The sequence below is a fragment of the Anopheles bellator genome, chromosome X (assembly GCF_943735745.2).
Source record: "Anopheles bellator chromosome X, idAnoBellAS_SP24_06.2, whole genome shotgun sequence".
In the NCBI taxonomy this organism is placed as follows: Eukaryota; Metazoa; Arthropoda; class Insecta; order Diptera; family Culicidae; genus Anopheles; species Anopheles bellator.
Genome location: NC_071287.1, coordinates 4,350,800 through 4,374,444, shown reverse-complemented (window position 1 = coordinate 4,374,444; position 23,645 = coordinate 4,350,800). Strand labels below are relative to the sequence as shown.

General features: G+C 48.6%; 5 protein-coding genes across 5 annotated transcripts in view; 2 read left to right on the top strand and 3 right to left on the bottom strand.

Moving 5' to 3' along the window:
- The first annotated feature begins 6,629 nt into the window (after positions 1 to 6,629).
- Positions 6,630 to 9,625, top strand: LOC131213540 (sin3 histone deacetylase corepressor complex component SDS3). Its single transcript, XM_058207598.1, has 4 exons — positions 6,630 to 6,905; positions 7,090 to 7,330; positions 7,447 to 8,225; positions 8,308 to 9,625. Exons 2-4 carry the CDS (start codon positions 7,171 to 7,173, stop codon positions 8,596 to 8,598), a joined length of 1,230 nt encoding a protein of 409 aa, XP_058063581.1. The 5' UTR covers positions 6,630 to 6,905; positions 7,090 to 7,170; the 3' UTR covers positions 8,599 to 9,625.
- A 481-nt stretch (positions 9,626 to 10,106) lies between these two features.
- Positions 10,107 to 11,252, bottom strand: LOC131214089 (small ribosomal subunit protein eS10B). Its single transcript, XM_058208450.1, has 3 exons — positions 11,115 to 11,252; positions 10,373 to 10,821; positions 10,107 to 10,284 (listed from the first exon to the last, which is right to left on the bottom strand). Exons 2-3 carry the CDS (start codon positions 10,811 to 10,813, stop codon positions 10,252 to 10,254), a joined length of 474 nt encoding a protein of 157 aa, XP_058064433.1. The 5' UTR covers positions 10,814 to 10,821; positions 11,115 to 11,252; the 3' UTR covers positions 10,107 to 10,251.
- Positions 11,253 to 12,103: 851 nt separating this feature from the next.
- LOC131213183 (GDP-D-glucose phosphorylase 1) lies at positions 12,104 to 17,665 on the top strand. Its single transcript, XM_058207174.1, has 5 exons — positions 12,104 to 12,386; positions 12,472 to 12,650; positions 15,546 to 15,777; positions 15,851 to 16,252; positions 16,329 to 17,665. The coding sequence occupies exons 3-5, from the start codon at positions 15,565 to 15,567 to the stop codon at positions 16,755 to 16,757; spliced, it is 1,044 nt and encodes a 347-aa protein (XP_058063157.1). The 5' UTR covers positions 12,104 to 12,386; positions 12,472 to 12,650; positions 15,546 to 15,564; the 3' UTR covers positions 16,758 to 17,665.
- Positions 12,441 to 15,181, bottom strand: LOC131213323 (uncharacterized). The gene is made up of 3 exons (XM_058207343.1): positions 15,033 to 15,181; positions 12,959 to 14,824; positions 12,441 to 12,619 (listed from the first exon to the last, which is right to left on the bottom strand). Exons 1-3 carry the CDS (start codon positions 15,046 to 15,048, stop codon positions 12,441 to 12,443), a joined length of 2,061 nt encoding a protein of 686 aa, XP_058063326.1. The 5' UTR covers positions 15,049 to 15,181.
- Positions 17,666 to 18,571: 906 nt separating the features above from the next.
- Positions 18,572 to 23,645, bottom strand: part of LOC131213322 (uncharacterized) — a 15,116-nt gene continuing 10,042 nt past the window's right edge. Inside the window, 12 exon segments of the mRNA XM_058207341.1 lie at positions 18,572 to 18,805; positions 18,869 to 18,928; positions 19,009 to 19,362; positions 19,430 to 19,821; positions 19,926 to 20,053; positions 20,055 to 20,064; positions 20,842 to 21,659; positions 21,734 to 22,200; positions 22,272 to 22,410; positions 22,480 to 22,595; positions 22,652 to 22,855; positions 22,935 to 23,041. Of these exon segments, the coding sequence (XP_058063324.1) occupies positions 18,572 to 18,805; positions 18,869 to 18,928; positions 19,009 to 19,362; positions 19,430 to 19,821; positions 19,926 to 20,053; positions 20,055 to 20,064; positions 20,842 to 21,659; positions 21,734 to 22,200; positions 22,272 to 22,410; positions 22,480 to 22,595; positions 22,652 to 22,855; positions 22,935 to 23,041 (3,029 nt within the window).

The following is a 23,645-nucleotide window of genomic DNA, read 5'->3' as shown; positions in this document are numbered from 1 at the left end:
TTGTACAACATTACCCATGTTAGTGAAAGGAAAGGCTTCACAATTGCAAACGAACCGTGTACACACATACCTACACAAACACTCACACACATGCTAATTTTTCTTACACCTGGAAAGTAACGAAATTCCGATACAGTAAGTTACACATGATGTGAACCACACGCTACAAAACAAAAAATGGAATGTTTTGATGCAATGCATGTGTGTGTCAAAAAGTATTCACAGATTGGCGAAAACATGGCAAATTTTTTATCCTTTATTGTTTCGAGTGCACTCGAGTTGCTGATGCGATATAAACGTTGAAGTAGGTCTTCTAGTTCCATAGGTACGTTTTGTTACGCATCCTATACGTTAATAGAAGATACCCTTAGTGGTGAAATAAAGAACAAAAAAGTAGGAACGAGTGAAATAGGATGATAACGAAATGGAAAGATAACAAGAGAAGAAACAAGTGAAATTGAGATGCTATATTGATCAATGCGAACCAGGTAGTGTGAACAAGCTTGTGCGATAGTTTATTTAAAGGTTAAATTGATAAACCCGTGCGTTCGAAAGCATTTTTCTACTTCAATTTATACGTAAACCAGCAATATAGGTATGAACATACACTGTAAAGGTAATGGCTTTCGAACGTCGTGTTTTGCAACACCTCGTTTAAAATGAGATAAGCACAGGAAATAAATGAAATTGCAGGATGAATAGGATTTCAGCAGCTTAAGCATGTGCTTGCATACATATGTTATGCATGTACCCCGGAAAACCTACAAATTATAATGAATTAAAATTTGAAATATATCTTCCATGTTTCATTATTCTCCGGTAACGTAGACCCACAATTTTTTAAATTATTTGCTTTTACGCTATTTCTTGTATCGAGAAATAACACTACCTTTAGGAGATTGTACTCAAACTCTTTCAGTAGGCTGTTCCGTGAACACGTAGCCATCCAACTTTCATTCCACCTAATATGAGGGTTCCATCTGTGTTTTCACGTCTAAACATTTTCATCTAAACTCTCCGGTGTTTCCAATGTTTCTGTGATTGGATAATGTAACACAACCAGATTCACCTTTTAACTCCTATGATAGGTTGTGCATGGTAGGTCCGAAACATTTCACACTCAGAAACTTTTGATTGTTTTTGCTGATGGGTCCCCAATTAAATGCAGGACCCTTGGCTGGGTATGGTTGCTTTTCTGCATAAATTGGCAGTTTATATTTTGTAGCAGCCATTCGATGTTGAAAAACTCGTCCAAGTACAATGGGCGAAAATAACGCCCAGACTCGGTTCAATACTGAACAGTAGCAAATGCAAGAATTGTAAGAACAAGCCATGAGGGAGTCGCTACAACCATTAAAGGAAGAGAAAACAACGAGCGAGAGATAGAGCATTCTAACAAGAGGTATTAGGACTTGTGCCCCAGAAGTTTGGATGCGCGTCGTGGAGCGAGCTGCCTGGTTCGATGAAGCTGCGTGTAGAGATGTGAACGGAACGAAAGATCATTGCGTGTGAAGCTATGATACATGGACAAAGGACACGAACAGCGTAAGTCAGTCATAAAGCTCAGGAAAGCAGAAAAAACAATTCACAAAAAAGTAAAAGATTGTGAGCGGCATGTAAATGACTTTGTGAACGTGAGGAAAACAGACACGAGCCCACAAGAACATTTTACAAAGCGGTAACGGGTGTCGGGTTCAATTTCGTACCTAAGCTGCTGGTGGGACAAGGTTTCAAATCTGATCAATAACACGCCAGGTCCTTTCGCGATGGGTCCAGCATTTTGATGAACTACTCTCGCGAACCCTCTGTTGGTCCGTCGACCATCCGACGATTAAGGGTTAACAAAGTACCAGGCACTAACGGAATTGTAGCCGAGGTGGTAAAGAATGGTGGAGCGAGAGTAGAGAATCAAATGATAGGCGGGGTATGGGATAGCGAATCGATGCCTTGTGACTGGAATCTCGACATCATCTACCCTATACACTAAAATGGAGATAACCTGGTGTGTAGCAACTCTACGGATTGTAGCAATGCAAAATACCATGTACAAGATCTTCTCCCTCGTCCTGCATGAATGACTAGTCCCATACTTTGATGAGATGGTTGACAACTATTACGGAGAATTACATAGAGGAAAATCTACCACTGGTTAGATTTTCACCATGCGGCAGATCCTTGAAAAAATGATAGGATTTCGTAACAGCATTTACTATTTCTTCATTAAATGCAAGTCACGGCCGTGTATGATTCGGTGAAAAATTGTATGCGACCATGGCTAGTTTCTGAATACCGACCAAACTTACCAGACTTATAAGAATGATCATGACCAACGTCAAGAGCCAGGTGAAGGCCGATGGCAAGCTTTCAAATCCTTTCGCTACCACATAGCGATCGCGCTAGAACGGGAGCAGCCAGGACTCTGGATTGGAGACCAGTCTTCTCAGATCCTGGCCTGAGTTGATGATTTAGACATTATCGGTTGAAGGTGCTCCGATATAGTTCAGGCTTTCATTGGACATCTATCGGGAATGAAAGGTTAGCACTGAAAATGATAAAACGAATCGCAAGACGAAACGTAATCGACCGCGTGCGGTAGAAGGAGTTTGTTGCTGCAGGTCAGGAACGCTCGACGGTTGTAGCTGCGGGATAATCAATCAATCATATTTTCATCAACTTAAACTTCTGCATTCGGGTTGATAGACAGTCGTAAACCGAAGTGACGTCTTTCGCATTGAAATCGATTAATTGGTGCGGCATAGATGAATGATATACGAATAAACTTATGTGTATAGAAAACCACAGTGAGCATCGAAAAGTTTATTCTAAAAGTTCTCTGGTCGACTTGGTAGCACTAATGTCAGATAGGTGATAAGTTGCTCCTGTTATTGTTTTGCTTGCACACTTGTTGCCTCTGCTTATGCCCTGTGTACTGTTCCTCTATTCTGCTATGTGGATGCTCTCCAAATCGTACTGCTGGTAACTGAAGCCGAACTAAAAAGCGACGATGATAAATGAGAATGTAATGTAAAAAGTATGAATTAATTGAGTCGAAAGGTGAAAGTGAAAGGAATAGTCTTCTATATAGCTTCCTCGTCCCTCCCTCCAATCGTAGCAGGATATGCACACAAGCGTCGGGAAAGAAACAATGTCAAACATTCAAATAAAATAAATAACTGAATTTAGTCTCATGATAAACAACGCAACATTAGTTCACAGAAACATACAGCTACAGAGCGGAAAAATGAAGATGTTGTTTAACTACAGCTGGAACACTTTATAGCATTCAAATAAAAGAAAAAAAAAAGAATCTACAGCACAGGACGAACTGTGAATAAGAAATTCCGAGTAAAAGAAATATCGCATGATAGTGTGCAAAGCCAACACAGAGTGGGGGTGGTTGAAGGTGGGAGGAAAAAAAATGTTTGTAAGGAAACGAAAAATATTAGAGGAAGCAGTAGATAACATGTAGGGATGGGTGTTGTAGGGATGTTCAATGCATTAGAAGAAGAAAACACATAGTCCTCATCAACATAAGTAAATCTATTTCATAGAGCAAGTTGGTACGGCTTACACTGAAAAGGAAACTAAAAACGAAACGTTTAAACCAAGAAACAAGATAGCAAATGAGAAAGCGAAAGCGCTATTGCAAAAAAATACATTCAAATACAGTCGAAAAACGGGAATCGCATGCTCATTTACTAGTGAATAGATTATCAAATTTAGTGGTTACATGATGGTTGCATCATAATGAAAAATAAAGTAAATTACAACAGCACAAAAACGGATAACATAAATTAATGGCATATAAAAGAAAACAGAAGAAAACAAAAATACAAAGCAGCCAAACACGTACAGTCATGTGTGCGGTGTTGTGTTAAGCGTGCTAAAAACCTACTACAAAATTACAAATGATTCGCCGGTAGTAGTGAGCGAAAATCGATAAGACCCCAAACAGACGGCAACCAACCGAAGCAAACGAAGGAAAACGGGAAAATGAAAACCAGAACCACAGCACCCTTTCAGAAGGAGAGGGAAAGAAGGTCTACGGGGATGGAATGGGGATAACGTAGCACAGGGCAAGAGTTGACCTGTAGCTTCGTTAAAATAAGTTAACTAAAACGATCGTACCAAACAATTTAAAACAGAAGTAATGAAGAAACAGCATTACAAAACTTGCACCTAGAAAGCAAAATCGGCTATTGTTCCCCGGATCAAGGGGTAAGCTCTGGTGGTTAAAGCTGTGTGATTACATAGTTAGACAAGGACGAGGAAATAATCGTATGAAATCTCCCGGGCTACTGCAAGGAACGTCTGCTCAACTTGCCATCATTCAAACGAGCCAAGTTGAACTCGAAAGTGTATCGCAGAGAATGCCGGAACGTTCACCGAGTCGTAATCGTAAGTTCAGGATATTTAATGACAGATCGGTATCGGTGGATCGAGCAAAAGAAAATTCAACGAACCCGATTAAATTGTTCATAAATCGAAAAAAAAACTAAGGCTAAAGCAGTTGAAGTATAAAGAAAGCATTAGTATAGCTATGTATAGCTCCCGCGGGGTGTGAAGATGTAATTTCGCACCGAAGATTGCAGTGCCGCAGCGTGTGCTGTAGACACTAGGGGGGGGGACGGGCCATCTCATGTATCTAAGTAGAACGTGAGAGTAAAAACTGACAAAAAGGCTAAGCGATCGCTATCGCGGAGCAAACATTTAATAACTTAAAAGTAATAAATACTGAAATATTAATAAATAAAGATAATTCTAATAAATTATTTAAGATATGGCAAACCTTCTATATGTAATTATTGATTAAATAATTGGAGTAAAAAAATAAATATTTGAAATAATAGGCTTTAGCCAAGATTATAAGGAACTTAAACCTAATGTTCGCTGCCATTGGACAGTGTTGCACAGTGAAAGCCTTTTGCAATTGCGGTGTGGAGAGTGTTGGTGGTGGGGAGAATGGGGATAATTATTACGGAAAAGCAAATATATACACATAAAGTTTCGGACCATTTCAGTCGTCAAAGTGTCGCTGCGTACGAGATCGGGCGACCTGAATTCAAAATTGCGTTTATCATGATGACGCCGGACACAGATAATGTCTTTTGATCTTGGGATGGCTTTTGGCCTTAATAGCTCCGTTTAATCTTTTCTACTGCTGCCAGCTATCGCAGTTGTTTATGTCGTTATTTGTTATTCAACGCACAGAGCTATTCCTGCTTCTAAAGCGTTTATGATACCGATTTCAAACGTTTTGTTTCTTTCACATGCTTAGTCTAAGATTATTCTGTTCAAAACGTCCCCATCCGTTCAAGTTGGTGTAAAAAATCTTAATTTTAATTAGTGGACACAATTTACGCGATCTAAACCTTCGAGGGAGAATGTGGGGGAAGGGTGAATGACGACAAAGTAGAATGAACTTCTCAGGGACATAGCACTCCTGAGCAACACACACACAAAAATGTATGAAGGCAGAAAAACGGCTCGCTCGGTAGACAATGCTGCCCTTAAGATAGGCGTTGATGAGCGAAATGGACCAGTGACGACCGCAACCAGCATCACTACCAACTCAACAACAATAACGAACGAAAACGGCAAAACGGATCAAAAATCAACGGATAGGTTCTCTGTTGCGATAAGTGATTCTTCTTCTTACTCGGCAATTACAACCACCGAGCGGTCTCTGATCCTTCAACAGAGACAACGTTAATCTCTGTTGCCTACTGCAACAATGTGTTTTTTACGGGCGGAGTTATTGATTTTTTAATTTTTCCGGTTTTCCATACCCATTTCTTTCGTTTAACGCTCGGTAACGAGAGCAACCAGAGTAGATTCAGTGTTTTTGGAGTAGTAGCGGATTTAAAAAATATGTTTTACATTCAAAATGCAGAATTAATTATGAGAAACACGCAATGAAGTACTAACAAGAAAATGTGCTTGAAGCTTTTAAGGTGGCAAAAGTCGTAGAGGACAAAAACAGTCCTGGTATACCTTTAACGAATCTGGCCCAAGCCAGAAGTCTATTGGAATAACTTGTGTGGTAGAGTGATCTTAGGTATTACGAACCGACTGATAAGCTTGTTTCCGTTTTCTGTGGGCAGAGTTTTCTTGGGTCTTTCGAAATGTTCTGGAACATTCTGGAACATTCTGGATGCTGTCAGTGGGGCAGTGAGTTCGTTTATGCCGGTAGATTGGATAGTGTCAGTAAGGCTAGGTTTGTTTGTCAGTTCTCAACTTCCTTCCACTTTTCGAATATAAATAAGCCAATTTAAAAAAAAAACCGTTATCATAGAAAGGAACAGGGATTAACATTATCAAAGACTCCAAACATCTACATCTCAGAGTTTCATGGCCACAAGGTGTGGCGCTGTAAGTAAATAAATGTATTCAGAGGAACAGACAACTGATCAATGCCGTTTTCTGATTCTTTAAAATCGAGGCGATGTTATATGTGACTTTGGCTGTGTGGGACGTAATGTCAAACTGTTTCGAACATTGGCCAATTGAGTGGAGGAACAAAAAGCAAAACAAGAAAATGTCTCCACATGCATATTTCAGTTGGAGAGTTGCTATGCGAAACGAAGCGCGTTCGTTTTCCATCAAAACAGCGGCTAACGCAGTCGGATGTACGCAGTAGCTCTTTAGAAACCTCTTTTTCTGTGCTTGTTATGTCTTGTTTTTCGCCAAAGGTGGGCCATTAAAATTCCGAAGTGACTATAAATTGTGTGGCAGTGCAATATTTTATTCTTGAACAGTTTAAAGCCATTATACGTGCCTCGTATCGTTTCTTCCAACTTACTTAAGACAAAGGAAGCGGGTTTGATTTGAGGTTAAGGGCCAAAAAGCTGCTCAGTAAAGTGAATAGGACAAGCAGAGAGCAGTTTCCATCCTGAAATTCGATCGTAAGTAAGAAAAACTTTATTGCGACTTGCACTAGACTGGTTCGGAGAGGCTGGTTCGTTTCTGGCGAGCAGAGAGCCAAAATCCGGCTTTCCAACAATGGCTGCCGGAAGGTTCTCAGAATGATGTCATCGAGTCTTCTGCCTCGTTTTCTTTTTGCCCTTATGCTCGGCTTTCATGCTGCAGAATTTGCCCTCGGATCCGACGCTAGGGAATTGAAACCGTTCACCAGATCATCAGGCGCCGAACGATCAGTAAACTGCGGCCATGTCGCAATCCAAACATACGGGTGCTGGCGATTCCGGTAACGACGGGGGGGCATTAAACCACCAGGACAATCTTCAGCGTACGGCCGGATTTACCAGGCGTCAGCAATTTCCGATCCCGGAGCCGGACGATGACGACGACTTTGAGGACAGTGGCGAAGGTTAGTGCGTAAACATCGTCGGACCGATGGTTTGGTGCTCAGCACTCCGGTTGTTACATGTTTTTTGTTTCTGGTTTGTTTTGTTTTATTTTGCTCTGACCGCTGATTGCTGGTAGGTACGGATGATGCAACCGAAGACGAGTATGCCAGCAGCCAACACTTGGAAATTAAGGAACAGATGTACCAAGATAAACTGGCTAACTTGAAAAAGCAAGTTCAAGAGGTAAAACATCAAACGCATGCGGAGTACCAGAGGCGTTTGGGGTTTCTACAGGATGAGCTAGAAGATCGTCTGGTGTTAAACGAGTGCTCGCAGGACTACCAAACTAGCTGCGCCGAGCGGGACTGCATTCTGGAGAAGAACGCCGCCTCCAAGGAGTACGAAGAGAAGAAAACGGAGCTTAAGGAGAATGTTGTAAACGATCTGGAGGACAGGAAGAAGATGATCGAGCACGAGTTCTCGACGATGGAACTCAATGGCGACTCCATCGACGTTAAGCCGACTGTGACGCGCAAGCTGCGCCGCCGTCCCAACGAACCGCTACCGGTACCTGAAAAGAGGCGTAAACCGACCACCGGTCAACTAATCTTTCTACTCGACGACAAGGAGGTTGAGAACGATCTGAAGCTGATCTCGCGCGGAAAACCCATCTCGGGGCGCTCACATCAGGCCAACGGTGGGGCGTCTTCCGGTGGCACCAGCAACAGTGGTGCCAGTGGCAGTGGAGGAACTGGCGCCAGCAGCAGCAACATATCGTCCGCTGGGACGAACAGCGGTGGTGCAGGCGTTAGCCATTCCGCCGCCTCCGGATCCGTGTCTTCAAGTGTCGTTTTACGTGCCAACGAGTCCGGTATGGACCAAAACGGGGCCTCGTCCAACGACAGAGCACAAAGTGTAAGTTTACAATCGCTTCGCACGAAGCTTTTACACTTTACACTTATGCTCGTCTCTTGTTTTATCATTTCTAATGCTGCAGCTGAATCAATCGTTGACCGGTTCCCAGTATTCATCGGGCCAGCAGCAGTCGCACCAATCGTTGATGGAGACGCGTATCGAGGACGGAAAGCTTTTGCACGAGCGTCGCTGGTTTCACCGTGGCCAGCCGGTCTTTGTGGAAGGCAAAGATCTGACGCGCTTTTCGGCTAACATCTCCGCTATCGGCAACGAGACGATTTGGGTGAAGAAGACGCTTGATGGTCAAAAGGTGCGCATCTTCTTGTCACACCTCCGCCGCAATAAGGTGTCCATCAAGCGCCGCGCCAATTAGTTTTACACCACACGGCTCACCGTGTTCGACACGCCTGTACAACTAAGCAGGGTTTTTGAGGCACGCGGAAACAGTATTCTCCCCTTTCCCGTGTGTCACACCGCTCTCCTGTCGGCACGACATCATATCGCATACATATCGTTTCTTATTACTCTGCTAGTGTACACTATTTTCTAATTACGGCTTGTTGCAACTGCACAGATTTATATTTCATTATCATCAATTATTTGTTCAATTCTCGGGCTTTTCCCCGCAACAATCAAACATTATTTATTTTGTGTCAAATTTTCCAATGAACTTGTTTGTTTCTATATCATTTCACATCAATGATATAGATATCGTTTTACCTGATTTGACTGAACTGACTTACATTTGGCAAATGGTTTTTGGTAATTATTTTTCAAATGATTAATTTGAATGCTTGTATCACAATCATTGCAATAACATTATTCTTTTGTACCATGCTGAACGATGGTGTGTTGTTCCGGTGTTAGCCAAGAAAATGTGGAACGAATGAACTCACTGAACAAATGGTAGGTGTCGCCAGAAAAGTCCAGTCCGGGAAGGAACTGTGGCGCGCGATACTCTTTGCCGGCCTCCGGTCGAGGACCACCTTGTCACGATACTCGAGTCGTGCCGTATGAAATAATCGCGTTTATGAACTGCGAATCGAATCTGATCGAACATTCGGCTTATGCAAATGGAGTACCAAGCATAAGGACAAACGAACAAACCAGGGAAAGAAACATACAGATTGCGCCTCGCGAGCCTGGGATCCGAAATAACAAAGTTTCTCTGATACCAGCTTCAATTTCAAATAAGGCAGTTTGTAATGTTCAATAAAACGAATAGAAAACCAAAACTGCGGCAAAAGTGATCCTACCATTGGCCCCGAAATATTGCTGAACAACAATGTTTGTCGTACTGTGTACACTGCTCTCTCGCCTGCAATGTTTTTCACGGCGCAGGCTAGAAACACGGAATTTGCCGCGTTCTCAACAGCGTTAACAATTTATAAATTTGATCCAGTGCCTTCCTCTATGATTAAAATTATAAAAATAAACTATTTTTGTTCATTACTAGAACGGACAGAGCCGTAGCAAGCACCCCTCTTTTGTTCGTTCAGAAACAGGCTATCAAATAATGGAAACATGCGTTGCTTTCGACGGTATCATCACAGTCAAAAGTGGTCAAAGAGTACAGACAATAACTGTAAAAATGGGACCGCGTCAAATTTGAGAACTGTTTACATTGTACATAGGTTTAAAAGTTTTTTTCGGATGTTTATTTGTTTGAAGCTGAACTTGGATGCTCGCGAGCTTGGTTGAAATGTGCAGCAGCGATGATTGAAGGAAATACGCTAGTTTCGGATCGGTCAGCACCCCATGGATATTGTTTAAAGGAGGATTTCTTCCTGTTGCTTCCTGTGCAGGACAGGATTGTATAACTGACGGATTCTGTTCTATGAGCTGTAATATAAAAACGATGATAGTACATGGAAAATCGTCTCGGGGTTAATTATATTCCGGTTTATTACGCATCTTCCTTGCAACTGACGAATTTTGACCAAACGCACATTTATGTGGCGTTTGTAAAAGTAATGCGCGCTTACATGCGATTTCCACGGTCAAACTACAGTACAGTAATGCGAGCTTACATGCGATTTCCACGGCCAAACCCACCACGCTGCAAGACAAGTTAGAAAAAAGAAATGGATATTAAGCCGCTGGCCTTCACTGTTGTGAAAAGACGACGGACGAAGCATTATACTTACGAATTCTAGATCACCCGTTCCGGCACCGACGTCCCCCTTCTTGTCCGCGGGACCTGTCTGCTGTGTTCTGCGGTAGGCCTGTCGGTCTTCGCCAGACTTCGGACCATCCGGACGCGGTCCCGACTGTGGTCGGGCTCGCTGCGGCTCGGAGCGTGCGGCACGCTTGAGCGTCGACGGAACGATTTCGGACGGCAGATGCAGATAGGCGCGCAGATACTCGATGCCTTCGTTGGTCAGGTACCAGTAGTAGTGGCGCCAGGCGAACTGCTCCTTTACGTAGTTCTTCGACTTCAGCGACTGCATTGTCTTAATGACGTGCAGGTTGGGGATTGTCTCCAGTTCAGGGTGCTTCGGTGCGTAGAAGTCCTTCTGGGCCACTAGTACCCCTTCCTTGAAGAGGTACTCGTAAATGGCGACTCGATGAGCTTTGGGCATGAACATCTTTCGGCCTGTACGATAGGAGAACGCAAACAGAAAACACAATTAACTATAAAACCATACAAAAACAAGAGCGAGCAATAAAACGCGCGCTGTGAAAGTGGTTCCCTAGACAGTGGGCGATGGTTTTCTACGAAGCAGTGGTTGAAAGCACGGCGACACGCACACCCAACACCTGTTAGCACTTGTTCTGAGCGAATTTCTTCGCAAAGAGTAGCAGAAGTGATGCAAAACCAAAAGTACGCGTTGGCAGTGTGTTTAATAACAAATTGATCTCTTTTCGTCGCCAAGTTGGCGCTATTACCTTTAAAGCTTTCCAAACTACACTCGTTACAACAGTTCAGGGCAGATGCCGGAAACCAAAAGAAAGACAGCGTATGGGAAACTTTGACACTTGCCTAGAAAAATCACCGAAATGTCGGGGCAGTCACGAAACGGCACAAACGTCGACAACCGCACATTTGACTTCCGGTACAGTAACGCTGACAGCTCATTGGCAGCGTTACGGTAGACCGCAAAATTGTGGTTGGACTGAGGGTCAGTTTATTGGGTAATACAATTTAAACAGTATACAATTTAATCAAATTGTAGCTAAAATTCCCCGCATAAAGCACTTTTACCGAGCACCTTGTTTTAGTTCTTTTCTTAGTTCCTAAATTTTTTCGTTTAGATGTTGCGTTTAGTTTAGAACACATTGGTGCAGCGATGCGTTAGATGTTTTTCATATTGGCAGAACCACATGCAGGATGAAACAAAATTATAGATACTTTTTGAATTCATTAACAACTACATTTTACAATATTAAAGATTTTATAATATAACAAAGTCTCAGACAATCAGAAAGCAGATTTTTTTACTCATTTAGACGCTATAAACACAAGCGTTCAACCAATTAGATCATATTCCGAACTGGCGTTTAGCAAGCGTTATGCTAATTCCGGTGGCACTAGGTGGCGCTAGTGAGTGCTGTCGTTACGCGTGTAACGTCATGTTGACTGTCACTTGCTTTGACTCTTCTAACGCGCCACCTTTAACCCTTAAAGGTAAAATGCATAACAAAACAAAAATTGCAGGTAACAAGGACCGGCGTTTTTTCGTAAATAAATAGGGACCCTTAAATATTACCGACACGATGACTCTTTGGCGTGACAGGTGGTTGCCGTGGGCCCAACAACCCTGTCCGTGAAAAACAAAAAGAAAAGGTAACAGAAAGCAGCATAAGATTTGCCGATACACGAACCTGCAAAGGTAGAAGTGCGCCTCGAAACAGGACACCGATTAAGGCAAATGAAACTAGACTAAGGTTAATGGTCCTGCTGCTGGGGATTGGCGTTCCCGTCCACGCGACGAGAGCCCACTCCTCCGGCCGATTCCGTTTTCGGTGTGAGTAAATCTTATACAAAATCTGGACTTGGTCACCAATTTGGATCTGCCATACAAAACCGTCGACCGGACCGCTGCTGTCAAACAAAACTGTTACACGAGGACTAAGAGGTTTCCATTGTGTTGTTTATGCGTTTAATGAGTTTGCAACGAAGCTAGGTGCCATAGCTAACAATCCACTGGTGTGTCTAAAGTAAGGTTGCGGTGATACGGCTGGTCAACTGTCTTTTATTAGTAAGGATGCACTTCATATGATAACAACCCCTTCCTCGTTGTAGAATTCATCATAGTTCGGTATGACGCTGTGAGGGCCAGCCCCTTCGGTCACTAGTGGCAACTGTGATCCACGGAGACATTCGCGACCGGATGCACCACTATTCGCCGGTAGCGTGCCGTTCTGCTGTGGCTGCTGATTGCAGCCAGACACTGCACTTACGTTCCAAACACTAGTAGAGAGGTGAGTAGCTATGTTTGAAGTAAAATTAGTTGTGGGGCAACCAGCAGTAGAAGTGGATGTGGCGGTAGTACATATCGTAAGGGCACTGTTGTCGTTATACGGTACACGGTGCTGGTTGGAGCTGATTGGTCTGGAAGGCAGCCAGCTATCGTCTGCTTCGCTTATTATTGATTGGGGTCGATGCTCGTGGTAGCTCTCATTTTTCTCTTTAGCACCATCACCTGCCCGTTGGTTGCGCATTATTGCACAGGAAATATCGCTCCTGTCATCATCGTCATCGCCGTGGCGAAGTTTTTGGCCATTCGTACCTCCTCCGGGAGTGCTGCTCGATGTCAGTGCTCCGTCGCCGTAGCAGACGACCGGCGAGTGGCAACCACTCGGCGCCTGCCCCGTTAAGGAGCTGCGTGATGGTGAAGGGGAGGCGAGGTATCGTACCCGTTGCAGTTGCTTGCTGCTGTAGTCTTGAATTCGGACAGTGCTTCGGAAGCTTCCGCTCGATGGGCCGCGGACATGTTGCTGGCAGCCTGCGCCCCAAGGTGGTGTTGTTGAAGGTGAGCTCCGATGTTTTGTGCAGGCCCGTTTTATCGTTTCCGCTTTGGCGTCGTGCGACGAGAACGACGATGACGAGAAACACAGCTGCTGGAGGCTGGCAGTGGACCGGCTGTGGTCAACGTCCCGGATTTCGGCGCTGGTGTTGCCAATTTTCGGTGTGAAGGCGTTAGGGAATAGGGTATCAAACTCTTGGAAATCGCACGCCGGTTGGTGGAAAATGTCCACGCTGCCTTCGAAGTTATCCTTGCGTTCTGTGTCGATCGCGTCGTCCGGCGCCAGGCTACCATCGGCGAGCAAGTTGTTCAGCCAGCGTCGTTTCAGCTCGCCGCTATCGAGGGATCGCTTGAGGACCTCAGCCAGTGGAACGACGACCGCCGGTTGAGGATGCGACCGAATGGTTTCGCAACGCAATTGTGCGACCCGTGCAGGCAGTGGCAGCCGCTGCGACGTACCATCCTTCCCGAGAGTGTCGGCTTCGCTCGACTCATCGGTACTGCTGCCGCCGCCACCGCCACCGCCACTGTTCCGGAAGCGGATCTCTATCTCGTCCGAGTTGTTGTCGATCGAGAAAAAGGTCGCCCTCTTCAGCTGCTCGTGCAGATCAGCTACCTCCGGTCTACCGGTGGAAGCTTCCATCTTCGTTTGGCTGATCTGGCTAGCACTGGCCGATGCAACCGGTCCGGTTGGAGTCCGCACCTGGAGTCCGGTTGGGCGTCTCTCGTCATCGCTATCGTCACTGAAAACGTCGTTGATTTGCCCGACCCGTACGGGGCCGGGTATCATCGGGTGCTTGTGGTGTGTGGCCGCAAGGTTATCCATCGAACGAGCCTTCAGCTGACTTCTCAACGATCGGCTGGGCTCGGATGACCTCGGAAACCCACCGTATTCCCGGCGTTCGCGCCTTTCCCCGCGGACTCCCGGCAGCGGTGGGCGTATCAGCTGCAATCCGAGACCGCCCGTCGAACGCAACCGCGCAGCGTTGGCCGACTCGCGCTCAACGATGCGAAACAGCTCGCTACTATTTTTCTGCCACTTGCCACGATCAACGGTTCCGCTCACTTCCGGCGGAGCACATCTTTCGGCGGGTGTTGCTTTTGGTGGGCGTTTTCGGCGACGTGGCGGTGCCTGAATGGTAGCCGGCTGTTCCGTCGCCGGTCGCTGTTTGCATGGCGAGAACTTCTCGTGCACCATCTCACCACCGCTGGCGGCTGGCTGGATGTGCCCCCCGGCCACGGCCTGGGTAATTTTGCGCGGCAAGTGCAACAGGATGCCACGTTTGGCTGCGTTCCGGTCGCACTTCAGCGCGTACAGTCCATAGTTGTCGCGAAGCTCCAACCCGGCCGGTCCCTTGCTGTCGACTGTCGCCGAGATACTGGAGATGTCCGACGTGTGGCGCGTATGTCGAAGGGCCTGCCTCGGTATTACGGCCGGCCCTGCGGTGACCTTAGCGTGGCCGGGTGGACGATGTCCGCCAACGCCTGATCCTCCACCACCGCCAACATGAGGGCCGAAATTGAAGGGCGACGGTAGATGCGGAAACGGGCTTAAGTTCAGCAGCGTACCTCTGTTCCACTGACGGATTTTCTTCATCTTCGGTAGCTTCGGCAGTGGTGGAAGAACACCTGCAGGACGGGTGTGGGAATCGTTACGATTAATGGCGGTGCAAGTGAAACGCCAGCGCACACCAACTCACTACTAACTCATCTAGTAACCTTTATCTAAACTACCGCAAGCCAATCATCTAGGGCCAAAACATGTTCGTACGGCACAACACGAAAAGTTTTACTTCGGAACCGCACCAGAACAGAAAAGCTTTGACCTACGACATACTTTTGAAGAAATCCATCGTGCGTGCGGCGCAGGGCGACTGTGTCGGGAAGCCTCCCCTCAGAACCGTCACAGATAGTTTCCCAAAGCGGCGGCTGGTCGGAGCGGCTCACAATGGTCGAGAATGATGGCGAACAGATTTTACCGCTGTAATCTGCTGATCGGTAGATGGCATCCTTTGAATGCTGGTAGAACTGCGTTTTCGGATGGTTACAGCAATACTGTGCGCATAGCACATAAGCTCGGCATGGGGGTTGAACCACTGTCCTTAATTCAATTAACGTCCGAAGCGTGCGAGGACAAAATGCATGCAGCTGACTGTATCGTACCGCGACCTGGGTGGGGGCAAACCAAAAAACAGTGGTGCTGACGTAAGGAGTGGAGCCAACTGGTTGGTTGTAGTTGATACAGGAAGGCGTGCTCATCCAAATACGCCAAACGCACAGATTGTTTTCGCATTACGGGCCATTTCTGAACACTGAACTAATGTTATGCATCGTTCATCGTTCCTTTTAGACATCGAACGAGGTAGAAAATGAGGGACTCGTCAACGGCGGGCGACAACGAGCTGTGGTCGGCGACCTGGACGTACGAGCTGCCGGACACCGACTGGTCCCCGGACCCCGAGCTGCAGCGGTTGCTGGAGAGCGCGTGGACAGAGCGGCATGATACGGGCACTGGGTTTCGCTACCGTGTGAACATCGAGCGAGAACGTATCGCCCCGGGACGGTTTGGGTTTCTGCTACAGGTACTTCCGGCGCTGAGCTTCTTGTGCTTTGTGTGAAGTTATACTGATGGCCTTCACGTTCTTTTAATTACAGCTCAACCGCAGCCGCTTGTCCGATCGCCGTCAACCGCAACAGTTCGCACAACACGCACCGTTCGACGCGAGTAAATTCAATTTTAATTGGGTCGCCCCCGGTGAGATATTGCTCGAGCTGGCGGTAACAGCCGGCGCAGGTTCCGGTGACCGGGTTCCGGTAACGTTGCTGATAAACAACAGCCCCCTGTCGGTGTTTCATTCGCTCGTCGTTCCGGAGCGCACTCAGCAGAGGGCCCAGTCCCTAACGCCAAGTGCCGTACGCGTGGCCCTCGAGTTGCTCTACCGGCTACCGGACCGACGTTACCGCCTTGCCTACAACAGCCCTGGAGCGCTTGCTTCCGTAAATCACTTGCATCTACATCTGGTGCGCATCGAGCACGAGCTCTACGTTCAACGGGCGGTAAATGTTACTCCGATGCTCCAGCTGCTCCCCTCCTTCATTCATTTGCCTCCAATGCTGTTCTGTCGCCTTTCAGCCTTTGGTCCCGGTGGACAAGAGCCAACTACTCTACCGGCTAGCCGATGGGTTACCGGCGCAAGGCTTCTGTTACGAGCTGCGCAACCCTAACCGGGACACGGCTATCGTTTTCCGTGGACTTAATGAACTGCTAGCGACCCTAGCTAGGCGCCAGATGGCGCATAACCTGTTCTTCACCTGGACGCACCTGTCGCGGGAGGCTGACGACGCATGCATCCGCGTGTTGGTGTATCCGAGAGTGCAGCCCTGCGCCAACAAGCGGGCTTGCTCGTTCAACGCTGCTGCGCTCGAGCTGAGCGGGTACGTGTCGGTAGGCGATCCGGTTGACTATGAACGTCTCACGGAAGATTCAATTCGAGGGGCGCTGTACGATGCACAGGGAGACGTTTACGGAGCGCTACTTTTAAACCCTGCCGATAATGGTTAATTGTGATACTTTTAACAATGTGAAACTACCGATAAACGTATTGGTGATTATTATAGTTGACAGTTGCCCGCTCGTACTGTCGCACCCTGCTTTGAAAAGAGATCAGCCATGGCGGCCAATTTTGTTAAAAACCATTGTTTCATTTTCATCATCATCATCATCATGTCCAGCGGTCCGAGGCCTACAACAGCCGTCGAGTGCCTTCGTCCTTCAACTCGTTAAACCGTCCCTTCCCTCGATCAATCACTATCGATGTAGTCGAACCCTCACGAACGCACTACTAATTCATCTATTAACCATTATCTAAGCTACGACAAGCCAATCGTCTAGGGCCAAAACATGTTCGTACGGCACAACACGAACAGCTTTACTTTGGGACCGCACCAGGAAAGAAATGCTTTGACCTACGACATACTTTTGAAGAAATCCATCGTGCGTGTGCGGCACAGGGCGACTGCGTCGGGGAACCTCCGTTACAATGGACAATGTTCGCTAGTGACGGCAAACAGATTTTGCCGTTTTAATCTACTGAACGATAGATGACAACCGATGAATGCTGGTAGAACTGCGTTTCCTGATGGTTACCGCCATACTGACGCGTAGTGTTAGACGAACGTATAAACCCCCTACGTATCATCGTAGCACATCGCACATCGTCACTACGCACCAATGCGAGACCGGTGTCGTACCGGTCCATAATTCAATTAGCGTTAAATGTGAAAATGCAAACCGCTCATTGCAACGCCAATGGACGATGTGAACAGCCGGACTGCCCGGACCTCAAGGTAGCACACACCTACCTCACAAACCCTCTTACGTACATACACAATATGGAAAGAAAACGAAGCGCAATCCGAGAACATTGATAAACCACATAAAAATATTATTTTCCATTCATTATCTATCTAAGTGTCTCGCGATGGTCATCAGTCATCGGTTGTGTAGATTCAGCCCATTAAGCATGTAAGCGAAACAGAAACGTGCTAGAAACACGTTGTTCAAACACTGAAAATACACGCGATGCTCTTGATGCCTCTGCGTGATGGTTGCCTAGTGCTAGTGGAATAGGAAGTACGCACATCGAAGAAAGTTTCGCCAATGACACGATTACTGTCTCCCAGCACTGTCTCTGACGTGTTTGGGGCACTGTTGCGCTCGAGTACGATACGGTTTTGGGATTATGTTGTTTTGGATACGTGTTTGGTTATACTTTTGAAACATCTATAACACAACGACACGCAATTCCTGCCGTGGGGCGATCCTCGTCTCTACACACCTGTTATGCTCAAACGACCTGCCGGTGTTGAAGCCCCTATCCTAACCCTTTTTCGTTTGCCGAAAAAGGAGCACAGCACCGTTCGCCTCTAGTATATCGGGCCCTCTCATCTAAGTTCAACCAAATGCGCAAATCCCCCCGGTGGAGAGTTTTCGTTACTCATGTACTTCACACACAGCAACAAACGCAGCTAGGAGTCGGTCGGACCCGCACGCCGCGTGGTGCGAAGGGACCGTTGCGTAGCCTGTGCACGGCTGGTCCCGCCCCGGATCGGTCCGGGGGCTCTGTCTATAATCTAGTCTGTTGGCATATAGGATGTGAGTGAGAGGGTGGGGCCGTCGCGCTTCCTCTCCGTCAGTCTTACACTGCTACACTGCATCAGCCACCCATGGTTCTCAGTTATGCTTCTCACCAGCGCATGCAAGCCGTTCTTCTAAGCGGTACTGCTGCATTGAGTATGGCCAGGCTTGTTGAAGCGCACGTGCCTATTATAACTAAGCGTACTAAAGAACTACACTGGGGAGGGAGACTGGGGGGCTCAGATGAACACCTGCTCGTCTTCGGATGCGTTCGAGAGGGAAAGCTGTGGCCGGATTGCTTCGTCCGTCGTGCTGATAGTGGTCCTGAGTGTGTTCCTGGCAGGCGTCACTGGGTAGCGCGAGGGCCCGGTGTATTTCCGCGACGTCGTTCCTGTCGATCCTCCGCGTCCTCGGGCTCTTCCTCCTCGATCGTCGAGGCTCTTCACGGTCGCACTGGCCCCAATTGGCAGCGTCTTCGTTGCAGCTTCGGTTGCCAAGTTTCGGCGATGGGTAAGGTCCTCCGTTTCAATAGTCACCGCCGGTATCTGGCGGCCATAGGATGTCAGTGGTTGTTCACTCTCGTGGGCATTCAGCATCTAACGGGCGGACCATCGAAAGGGAAAGTTCATTGCCTTTTCTGTTGGAGGGAAAGTGGTGGGACAGCTGGCAGCTATACCTTTGGCAAGTTGGGCACACTTTTCGATGAGGACCACCGCAGTGAAGACATTTTGGTGGCCCACGGGACTTGCTGCAGTAGCTGCTGCGGTCGCTTCCGGGAGGTGCTTGAGATGCGTTCAAGTTCGTCGAGAAACGAGCGAGCGGAGGCCGCGATCGCTGTGGCAGCGGTAGCCGCAGCCAGCGTCACCTTCGGCTGGTGCGGAGTGTTGAGGGTGGACGACGTGACCATTGCCGGCGGCTTGGTGTAAATTTTAGACAACACGAGCTCGACCGTGCGCCCCGTGCGCTGCAGAATGTCGAGCGATTCTAGATACGGTAGGTTCAACAGCGACTTGTCGTTCACGGCGATGATCTGCAAGACAAAGGTGCCCACAGTTAATCATCGTAACCCTGGAAGTGCACGCCGACAGCTCCTTTACCTGGTCACCTAAACGGATACCGCTGCGTGCGCCGGCCCCGTTCGGGACTACGTCTCTCACGTACACGTTGTTGTTGTCACCCTGTATGACGCTAATGCCGAGGGTGTAACGGATGTCCCTTCGTTCTTCCTGGAGCCTGCTGGGAACGCCGCCCGGGATCCGTCCGTACGACGGGAACCGGACGGAACTGCTCTCACTGGCCTCACCGTACGGCTGCTGCTCCGAACCGTTCACCGGATCCTTGACCACCACTACCTTTTTCAAGATGCGGTCACTCATCGCCGTGTTGCTGCACCCGCTAATGTTGTTAAAATTTTCAAGCAGCGTCTCGGAGATGGTCTCGTCTGCCGCTGGCAGCTCGAACCGGCTGCTGTCGGTCGGAATGCTGGACACTACCCGGTGAACAGCGAAAGAGAAAGCGAGCTGCATTAAGAGAGAGAGAGAGCGAGAGAGAGAGAGGCCCGGAAGGCGTCGGGGCCAACCGTTTGTCACTTACGAATGACGCGGGCCCTCGGCGAGCGCCCTTCCGTCGAACGTTCGTCGCTCTTTTCCAGGAAGTACTCCGAGCCCATGCTGCTCGTGGCCGACACGGCATCGTCGTCTACGGTACACTCGGCCAGCGGGCGACGGTGGTCACCGCTGGCAATTGAAGTGGGCTCCCCCGGGCGCATCTCGGTGAAGCTAGAGTCTGCCGTGTTTAAGATCGGGAATAAATCAATCAGCTTGAGTCTCGAGATACGAGATTGCGTTGCTGGGGAGTACAGCCCTCTTAGTTCCGAAAATGTGTATTTTATTTCATCGTTAACAAACGTCGAAGTTCTTTTTTGATCATAGTGGGACGCGGTCTGGGCCGTATTTATGATGATGTCAATTCGGTTCTGATTAAATTGCCAAACACCCCTTTTTTTTGGGGGGGTTTCGCATTATAGTTCTCTTCATCTCTACAACATCTCTGTGCTGCGCTTTGGTACTCCTTGTTCAACTGGATGTTGTCGGTGGCACAAAGCTGAATAAAAAAAACAAAAAAGTTCTATGTTTGGGCGCCACAACATCTAACACCTCCAGAAAAAGGAAAGTGAGTTTTTCAGCTGAAAGCGCGCGCCTTTTAGCTCCGAGAGAGTTTCGAGAGTATTTCACCACCCCCCCAAAAAGAATGCCAACGCTGCAAGTTGAAGAGAAACATTGGGAAGATACCTTTCATATGGCAACAATTCATACAACACAAAACGATGCATATTTGACCCCAATCGGCCCATCGGAAAAATCTTACATAAAGTGTTGAATTTCAAAAATAAAGAATTTCTGTTTCCCCCTCGCATCGACGAAACGAAAAAGGACGCGTATAGGTGTAGGTTCCTCCTCCTAGTTCCAGTAATCGATGTAGTCGTCTTTCAAACCGCCGCCCGCATTACCTTCGTCGTACTCATCGTTGTCGTCATTGCTGCCGTGTTGTTGGCCCACCACGTTCAATCGCTCCTGCTGGGAGTTGGTTTCCCCCAGCACCTCCAGTTTAGAGATTGCCGCTGCGTTCCCCTCCCCTGCCACAGTGGCGGACGTGTCGAGGGACAGGTTGTCGAACGACTTGTTTAGGTACTGCATCGAGAAGGCCCGGGTGCCCATCTTCACCCGGTTCCGGATAATGTTCTGCAGCGCGAGGGAATACTCTGGCTGCGGCTCTACGGTGTCGGCCGATGGCTGAGCACTAACACTGTCGGCTTCCGGCTCAAGCGGACGAGATGTGGCGGCCAGAAACCGGGACGGGGCCTTCTCCATCGACTCGTCTCTTTCGCGGCGGCGCCGGCCCAGGGACGGATTTTCGTTCTCCCTGTTCTGGTTCTGCTGGTTAGCGATATCGATCGTCGTATCCAGGGCGGACGTGTTCGGGGGCACGATGGCGACTACTGGCGGGCCACCACCACTACCGTCGGCCGTTGATTTGGAGCGTTTCAAGAGAAAACGCTCGCGCAACCGGGCCAGATTGGTGTCGTTCAGCATCGACTTAAGGTCGCGCACTCGCCTCCCGCTCCTGGGCGCCTGGGCGGCTTTGTTGCTGCATCGGGTGGCCTCTTGGCCCGCCGCCACTGTGGGCCGTTCCTCGACTGCCGGCGGCGGTGTGTCGGTGATATTCACGTTCAGCGTGCTCGTGAGCGCCCGAATGGAGCTGAACGAGTTGCGCAGCCTCATGTACAGCTTGTGGTGGTCCATGGCGAGATGGAACGCAAAGTAGCTCCTGCAAAACGGGTAAGAGACACCGGGGTGAGACACCGAGCACGAGATCGACAGCCACCAGGCTCCACCACTCACTTCCGCTCGTCCATCGTGAGCTTGTACTTGACGACATTCTTGTCACCCTTCGCCGACAGCGAATCGCCCCGCCGGACCGACAAGTTGAACTGGTTCTTCGAGTAGCAGATGCTCTTGATCTCGAACCACTCGAAGTAGCAGTACCGACGGCGCAGGAAACACTCCTTGGCGGTGCGGCAATCGTGCTGCTCGATGGTGCGCTCAAAGATCGAGATACCGCCGAGCGATATGCCAACGTACACGGTCAGCGTCAGTTCGGCGGTCCTGCCCCAGGTGGCACTGTGCAGGAGCTGCCCATACTCCTTCAGCTCCTGCACGTAGCGGATGAAATTGTTTTCCGCCTCCGGGCGAGCCATCGTCCGCTGCCGGTAGTGCGAGTTGCGCAGGTAGTGGGCCAGATCCTTCTTTCGGCGGTACACCTCCTCCGGGAGGTAGTGCGAGATGGTGTAGTACTCGGAGCACTTCATCTACCGGGGGGCGAAAACAGGGGTGGATTGAAAATAGTGATTCTTTACGTTCGCGGCTCATCATCACTCACGCTTTCGCTGAAGCTGCCCACTTCGGCCTGCAGCGCCCAGCCGTTCAGCGTGATCAGATCGTCGTTGGTGCACATGACCTGCCGTTCGAGGACGCTCTTCCGGAGCTGCAGGTACAGCAGGTGCTGCGACGTTTCCGAGCTACAAAGCAAGGCGTGGCAGGATTAGATCGACTACTCCGGGGGAGGGGATTAAAAACCGCTGCCTTACTTTATACCGCGCAGCGTCGGCAGGTAGTATCGGACGCGTATGTACAGCATAAACACTACGTTGTCCGGCTCCGGAATCGCCCTTTTGGACGTGTTAAACCAAATCTTTGGCGCCACCTGGTAACGGCAAAAAAACAATTAGTAACTGCGCAGCCGACGCTCACTCTGCTTACTTTGTAGATCTTGAACTCGTCCGGGAGGTGCACAAAATCCCCGCCGAGCAGGGCAAAGAGGCCGACGAAGTAGTTCTCCTGTAGCTGCTCTAGGCGCACTATCGCCTCGAAAATTTGCCCGGCGCTGGTCGTGCCCGGGTTGCACTTCACATTCACTTTGGTGCCGTTCAGCAGGAGCACCGTAACGGTCCGACGGTGCGGTGTCTGTAACAGATGCGGAAGGAGCAGGCCGTTATGGTTATGGGTTTGCGCGATTACTACACTACTACCGCTCGATACTTGCCTTCGGCACGGTGAGATCAATCGACTTTGGCGGTAAGCTGGCGTTGCGGATGAACTCCGGACTTTTCGTGGTGCTGCCGCCAGCAACGTTTTTGTCCGTGACGGTGGCTGTCCCCGGGCAGCATTCGACACAGCACCCGAGTAGTGGCCGCGGTGCCGTGTCGTTGTTTCGCGTTAAGGTCGCTTCAGCGAGCTGCGCGCTAGGATCTACCCCACAGAGAGAGAAAGAGAGAGAGAGAGAAAGAAAGAGAAAGAAGAGAGAGAAAGAAAGAGAAAGAAGAGAGAGAAAGAAGAGAAAGTAAGAAAGAGAAAGTAAGAAAGAGAAAGAGAGAGAACGAAGAAAGAGAAAGAAGAGAAAGAGAGAGAAAGAGAGAGAAAGAGAGAGAAATAGAGAGAGAAAAAAGAGAGAGAAAGAAGAGAGAGAAAGAAGAAAGAAGAAAGAGAAAGAAGAAAGAGAAAGAGAGAGGAGTCAGCATCAATCGGCCTCGAAGACATCACACACGCCGCTGCTTACTTGGCATCGAAGGGGGTGGGGAACCGAGGGTTGGCATCAGTTCTTGCGGCGGCGGCGGCTCCGACAACTTGTCGTCACGATTCGATTCGGCCGGTTCCGGGCGCTTCTCGGCCACCCCGAGCCTTGCGGTGTCGCTTGAGCCTAGCAGTTCCACGCCACTACCGACGACCGGAAGCTTAGCAGCAGGTGCAGGAGGAG